Here is an 8,000-nt window from a genome sequence, read left to right as displayed (position 1 = left end):
CAACGGAGAGATTCTGTTGGAACTGCTAAACTATGTGTTGTCAAGCTTGCACGATGCCACATTTCATTTTTTTCTACGTGGATAGTTTATTATGCTGAATCAACATGCATTTCATTTGCTATATTACACTACTAAAATACTCAAGCATTTGATTTAATCATATTTAACAATGTAACAGCTTGAAAATAAAAACAGGATAATCCAAAGGAAGGGAAGGGTTAAAATGTATTATCCTACCAACAACTAAAAAAATCTCCTAGATATATGCAAAAAAGACATATAGGCTAATTCATCTGAACTTGACACTTCAAGTAAGTCACTGATATTCTGATGCACAAGATGAGCTTGTTTCAGCATGTCACGCCACAGACGGAGACTTCATCCATCACATACTATTGCATTTTGCGAAAATAGCTTGAATAGTGGCAATTGTAGGATTATTTTTCATCACTGTGGTCGATGTAACTTAACATAAAACCACTGACTACTCTCCGCACTACAGGATTGGGAATACTACGACATAAGCGGCCGTCAATATATGCCAACAAACCGGACAAGATAAATTTGGCTATGCCCCATTTTTGAATGAAATTCACTTTCTGCACTTTCTGAATAATAGAGTTTGCAGGCTCATCAGCATGATCACCAACCTCTGGCTGCTTTTCCCTCTTAATACTCAAAACGAACTTGTTAGCCTGCCTTCGCAGTATGCGTATTGCAAAGCTAACAAAAAGATGTTCGCACAATGTCAATAATGTTGGTCCTATTCGCCATTCCTGCAACAAAGAGTTCATGAATCAATGTGTTCGTACATGACTGGGAAGATTACTTAAGGATAATGCCAATGTTGATTGTATACAGCATGAAGCGTTCAAATTACCCTTTTCAAAAACAAGTCAAGCACACAATATAGATTAAACTTTAACTGTGAAATCATGAGTAACATTTTGAAGCACCTCCAAACTAAATTAATGCATTCCAAGAATGCAAAGTATTAGTTTGGGAAGTGTTGATAGTAACTTAGTAAGTACATTTTGTATTTAATATTTTGATTTTTTGGTAGGACACTAGACTCCTTAGATAGCTGATTTTGTTTTAATATGATTGTAATATCATGGGATTGTATTTGCTTTGCCTATTGTATATCTAGACTTGTAGTTCTCTTATGAATACATTGACAAAATATCCAGGTTCAAGTGGAAGTTCGACCCCACGATCTTAAATATATTAACACATAAAAAGAGAACAGGATGCTTTAAATTAGAAGTAGTGAACATAGGCCAACAATCATCATTCATAATCACGAAATGTAAGAAAAGTGATAAAAGATGACTAGAAGGAAAACATAGATATACTAAAAAGAGAAGAAAAAGATGCAATAAAATGATAATAGAGCCATGCTCAATAGAACAGAACATACAGTTTCTCCACGAAGACGGCGTAAAGGATGGGAAATAGTTGAGGGGTCTCCTTTTAGCAATGCCTTACTCATAAGGAACTCCTTAACATGATCTGTAATGTCATTGATAAGAGAAAGATTGGGTGGTAGGTTCTTCAGGATAACCTAAACATCACAAGACTCCATCACAACCAGACAGTATATGGATTTTTTTCTTATATAAGAAAAGAAACCCATTAAGCATAGAATTACATAGAAAAAGTATATGTCCTCTACAAGAAAACTAATCGAAAAAATTGCAAAGAACATGCAAACCTAAACTCAGGAATAACAATGCAAAACAGGCATCCCAATCTCAATGCAGTTAAGAAACAGAAACCCCCTTAATAAGATGTTCATTGTGAGGGATGCTGTACAAAATAAAAGGCAGTTATTGAAGTAAAACATTGTAATACTTTTAGTAATTAAAATTGAAATTAATAAAAAATGTAAATCAAACATATCGTTAGCCTTTTCCCTTCCCCCAGCAGGACTAGTCGTAGTGCCTAACATCCTTTCATCCATTGTTTAATATATATTGTTCAATGATTTCCCAATTTCTGTGCTTTCTTGTGGTAAAATCGAGCAATTATATCATGCACATGTATGCGAACAACATTCTCAAAACAAGGTAAATTTCCACATAAATGTCAAGTTTCAAAAAATCTCCTATGCATACTTCACCATCTATATGTACACATAACTTAACTATTACCTGATTGTCAATAACTCTGACTCTAAGATATTCTTGTCTATAAACTGTATCCAGCATGGCTTGGATATATCCTTCAATGTATAACTGCAGCAGGCCACACATCTAATTAGTTACGGTGGACATCATCAGAAATTCAAAAATTATATGAAAAAAATAAAGAAATAGGTTTTTTATTTTTGTTATACACATGTATACAAATTTGTCACAAACTGAAGTCATTATCATAATCAATATAGTTAACATTGAAAGGATATTCTAAAATGTGCCGTACAACTAACTAGCAGTTAGTGACTATTGAATATTCTATTTTAGGAGTAAACTATTAATAAAACTACAACAGACACCACCAGAGTAGACTGACAACACTTACTAACCGAAGCTATAATTACAATAAGCTTGTCAAAATGTATAAAGATATTTACATTTATTGCATAGTCAAACAAAAATAATATCTCTTATATTTATTTTGTATTGATTGCCTTTAACCTATATAAAAATATGACTTCGCTGTGTTTTCAATGATTCAACAAAGCTAAGATACTCTATCAATTCTTAATAGAGGAAGATGGCGGGAAATTATGTCTTAAAATTTGGGTTGGACCTAACTCAACCCTATAAAACCGCTTTATAAGGTGACGGTTGCGCAAGCTTGCAATGAAGGCAAACCCAATGTGACAATTAAGCCACTAGCGGCGAATCACAATAAAGATGAAAATTCCAACACACACCCTCACGCTCGGGCCTCAATGAGCCTGAAGATGCGTGAAGCCCAACATCAGATCTAGGATAGACTTTGATACCATCTTAGAATTTGAGTAACGTCTAACTCGTTCTTACAAAACCGACTTGTAAGGTGAGAGCTGTCCAAATTTTATAAACATTGTACCTATCATATCTCTAAGTAATGTGGGACTAAATCATCCCTTCAAACACAACACAAAGTAGGTGTTGAAGGCTGCAGTGAAGGCAAGCCAAATGTCACAATTATGCGATAGGAGCGGTCCACAATAAGGCGGAAATTCTAACACACACACTCACGCTATGGCCTCAATGAGCCTGAAGTGTGGGCGATGCGGAAAGCCCAACAACTAATCTAGGATAGGCTCTGATACCATCTTAGAATTTGAGTAGGGTCTAACTCATCCCTACAAAACCGGCTTGTAAGATGAGCGATGTCCAAATTTTTTTAACATTACACTTGTCATATCTCTAAACAATGTGAGACTAACACCCTTTCAAACCCAACACAATATAAGCGTTGGAGGATGCAATGAAGTCAAACCGAATGACACAATTAGGCGATTAGGGAAGGACCACAATAAAAGTGGAAATTCCAACACTGTTGTTGTTAACTTATTCGGTCAATTCATGAACCGACCAACGGAGATTAATTTACAAATTACGCTCTGAATTGTACAATATTTGAAAGAAACACCTGGTAGAGAAATTTTGTTTTAAAGGAATGGGAGTGTGGGTCATAAAGCATATATCGATGCCGACTATACAGAGTCAATTATGAATAGGAGATCAACTACAGGTTACTCTGCACTTTCCTAGGTGGAAATCTTGTGACTTGGAAGAGTAAAAAACAAAGAATGTGTTGGAAATAGAAAAAATACATTGTATGTTTTTCACTAAAATGAGCATTTAAAGATCTGATTGGCCATTTTTACTCTTGCTAATCATTATTTAGAGATCAGATTGGGCATTTTTATGCTGTCAGAATCCTTAAATCTTGACTGGGCAACACTTGTTGTCAAGTTTTTCCAATTAAACACAGCTGGTTCTTTCTGGTCTCCATTTGCACAATTTTGTACGTCTTCCGGTAGTTGTCTGTCCAGCCGCTGTCTCTACACTTTCCGAAAGCCATTCGTACAGTTTTCTGCCACTGTCAGTACAACTCTGCACATTTTTCAGCAGCCGTCTACCCAGTATCAGACGTCATCCCTACATTTTTTGAGTTGATTTTTTAATCGAATCTTGTTTTCTTTGATATCTTATACATAAATATTTGGTGGTTGCTTTTGGTTCCTTTATGACCAATATTATGGAAAAGTCATCAGGTAATTAAAGTGTGGCGTATCCTAATAAGCTTCCACTCTCATTTGGATTTCATGTCTCAGAAACACCTGTTTACTTATTTTGGATATTAGATTCAGGAGCCACATACCACATGACACCCTCTTCGAAACAGTTATCAACATATTCCCCTTGTCCCAGTAATAAAAAAAATTCTACTGCAGATGGTACTCTTGTAACTATATCTGTATCTGGCATTGAAGATATCCAAATAAATCATTCTATAACCCTAAAAAGGGTCCTCCATGTTCCAAACCTATCCATGAACCTAGTCTCCGTACAAAAACTTACAAACGATTTATCCTTTAGTGTGACTTTTCATAATAATTGTTGTATATTTCAGGATAAGGAGTCGGGAAAGACGATTGAACGTGCTAGAGAAAGGAATGGCCTTTACTATCTTGAAGAATCAGGTCAGTGTAGAAAAGTCCACTTGTCCCACTCATTTATGTCGATTAGGCTATCCTTCTTTTGGGGTCATTAAAGTTTTGTTTCCATCTTTATTCAATAAGGTGGATATTGAAAGTCTTTATTGTGATGTGTGCGAGGTTGCTAAACATAAGTGTTTACCTTTTCCATTAAACAACAAAAGAAGTCTTTCCACCTTCTATCTTATTCGTTCAGATGTTTGGGATCCCTCTACCAATCCAAATGTAACAGGTGATAGATGGTTTGTTACTTTTATAGACGATTATACCCGAGTTACTTGGGTGTTTTTATTCCAAAACAAGTCTGACATCAATACTGTTTTCCAAAGTTTTTCTACATGATTAAAAATCAATTTGGAGTAAACATCAAAAGGCTTAGGTCTGATAATGGAAAAGAGTACTTCAATCATGTTCTTACTTCTTTCTGTCAAAAAGAGGGAATTGTCTATGAGTCTTCTTGTGTTAAAACACCACAACAAAATGGAATAACAGAAAGAAAAAATGGGCATCTCTTATTCCAAACCCGAGCACTGTTATTTCATCAAAATGTTCCAAAATATTTATGCGGGGAGGTCGTTCTCACTAGCACATATCTTATTAATCGATTACCTTCTAAGATATTAGGGTTCAAGAGTCTTATGGGTGTTCTTTCTTCCTTCTATCCAAATTTGTCGGTAAGTAGTAATCTTAAACCTAGAATCTTTGGGTGTGTCTCATTTGTCCATGTGCATAGTCAAGAAAGAAAAAAACTCGACCCTAGAGCCCTAAGATGTGTTTTTGTCGGATATTCCTCTACTCAAAAGGGATATAAGTGTTTCCATCCTACATCTAAAAAGTTTTTTGTTTCGCGGGAGGTTATCTTTCATGAGGAACCGTACTTCACTCAACCTTATCTTCAGGAGGAGAATTTTAAGGAAGACAAGCTTGAAAGTCTCGATCTTTCTGGTCTTGAGTCAAATACACTCGATCTGTCTAGTATTAAGTCAAATGCATCTAGTCATTCTGGTCATAACAAAAAATACACTCGATCTCTCTCATTCTGGTCATGACTCAAACACACTCAATCTCTCTGGTCTCGAGTCAAATCCACCTAATTCTTCCAGTTTCGAGTCAAATAAGCCTAATCTTTTTGGTCTTGAGTTAACACACTTGCACCAAACCCATCTGAGGCTGAAGAAGTAGGAGTTGAGTCAAATCAATTAAATACACCAGTAGCTGAACTTGGACCTGAAGTGGATATAAGATATGGAAAGAATCAGGTTTACATGAGAAAGTCAAAGGCCATTCCTGAATCGACACAAGTTCAAGAGTCTGACTCGACTCCTTCAAATAAGATAATTAATTCTTCTGAATTACAAGATAAAATGATGACCCAAACTACATATGATGGCCTAGAACTTCCAATTGCTATTAGAAAAGGTACCAGAAAATGCACCAAACGGCCTTTATATCCCCTTTCAAACTATTTTTCTTTAAAAAAATCTTCACCTACCCATAGAGTCTTCCTTACAAACCTAAACGCTTCTTCCATACCTATTAATGTTTCTGAGGCACTGTTTGATGAAAAATGGAAGCAAGCCATCAATATCGAGATGGACGCATTGAAGAAGAATGGAACTTGGGAGTTAATGACTTTACTAAAAAGAAAGAGGCCAGTTGGATGCAAATGGGTGTGCACATTAATATATAAGGTTGATGGATCAATTGTAAGATATAAAGCCAGATTGGTTTCCAAAGGGTTTACACAAACCTCTGGAATTGACTATTCAGAAACATTTGCTCCGGTTTTATAGGGATGAGTTAGGCCTATCCCAAATTCTGAGATGGTATCAGAGCTTGATAGTAGGCTGATTTGCACCCCATTTGAGTCCTCACAAAGGCAACTTGCAGATATTCTCACTAAAGGATTGAGTAGCTCAAATTTTAAACGAATTGTATCCAAGCTGAGAATGGAGAATACTTATTCACCAACTTGAGGGGGAGTGTCGGAAATAGAAAAAATACATTGTATGTTTCCCATTAAAATGAGCATTTAAGTCTTAGGTTCATGTATATTTAGATTTATGCATTTAGGAAGTTGCACTATTATTTATTTCTCCTTGTAAACATAATATGTAATTAATTATATGGTGTGTATAAATATCATAGTTACTGAGTGTTTTACCCACTCAAGCACATTCAGAAAATGTCTTATTTCTATATTTCACATAATGGTATCAAGATCTAGTGTTGAAGCGGAGTTCAGGACAATGACACAAGGGATATGTGAATTACTATCGTCAGCTCAACAATCCTCTCCTTTGACTTTGAGCCTTTTCCTCATGCAACCAACCCAAAATGCCTTTTTCCGCACAGTCTGCCGCCACCTACTGCAGTTCTCCTTCTCCTTCGTAAAGGGACCCACTGCAGTTCTCCCCACAAAGGGACCGAAAGTATCACACTTGTGCTCTGCTATGACCAGAGGTCAGCGGCCATTGCCCTCCTCCACCAAGACCCAGGCCTTTCTGGCCACTACCAAGAGTACTCTTCCCTCTTACTCTTAAGTTTCAATCTCTGTCTCATCTTAGCCTATGTTGACCTATTTGTGCAGTAAACACAACAAACCCTGGCTCTGTCGCTGCTTCTGCCAGCTCGAGTGCTGCTGACTCTTCAAGAACTGCAGTGTCACTTTTAATTACACCCCTTCTTCAAATAGATTTTTGATTAATATTCTAAAGGTAAGCATATTGAAACTTAACAAAATTATCTAATTCCCTCATCTTTTTCGCTATTTCTATGCTTAATATAAGCATACATTCCTTACACCCTGAAAATAAGTCTGAAATATTTTTTGTTGATATAGAAAAACAATCAAAAAATACTCTTCCGTAAAAACATACAATCAAAGGGAGAAAAATACAGAGATTTTCAATCTTTTTTTATTCATTCTTAAAATACCGTAGATACAACAAGATTATTCAATACCTCATCAACTCCTGGACTTTGATCAAGCAATATCTTTCTATCAGGACCACCTTCCATCAAAGCAGTTCCCAGAACCGATGGCTCCATAGCCAATTTCAGAATGCCTTGGTGAAATCCACTCACCTTGAAAATCAAATTTGTCAAATTGCAAACATTAAACACATAATAATCAATGCAAAGGATAATATATCCCGGCTTAAGTGAACCTAATCAAATTTAAAAAATAAAACGAAAGGTGCTGATTCTGTACCAATCCATCAAAGCCATTTGCTTCTGCACCTCTCAGAATTGAGTCTGATATCTCTGCTACAGCTGCAAAAGCTATATTGGAACCTGCTGATTTCAACTGTGGAGCCATGACAAATTGATTTATATC

At 36.0% G+C, this 8,000-nt stretch overlaps 1 protein-coding gene across 1 annotated transcript in view; it reads right to left on the bottom strand.

Annotated features, from left to right (window-relative positions):
* Window positions 1–301: 301 nt before the first annotated feature.
* Window positions 302–8,000, bottom strand: part of LOC127074500 (uncharacterized) — a 47,851-nt gene continuing 40,152 nt past the window's right edge. Inside the window, 6 exon segments of the mRNA XM_051015834.1 lie at window positions 302–572; window positions 575–776; window positions 1,421–1,564; window positions 2,154–2,237; window positions 7,625–7,747; window positions 7,875–7,970. Coding sequence (XP_050871791.1) covers window positions 532–572; window positions 575–776; window positions 1,421–1,564; window positions 2,154–2,237; window positions 7,625–7,747; window positions 7,875–7,970 — 690 coding nt within the window. The 3' untranslated portion in view covers window positions 302–531.

The sequence above is a fragment of the Lathyrus oleraceus genome, chromosome 4, assembly GCF_024323335.1.
Source record: "Lathyrus oleraceus cultivar Zhongwan6 chromosome 4, CAAS_Psat_ZW6_1.0, whole genome shotgun sequence".
Taxonomy (NCBI): Eukaryota; Viridiplantae; Streptophyta; class Magnoliopsida; order Fabales; family Fabaceae; genus Lathyrus; species Lathyrus oleraceus.
Note: the sequence above shows the minus strand (reverse complement) of the source record. Positions and strands in the feature narration are given on the sequence as shown.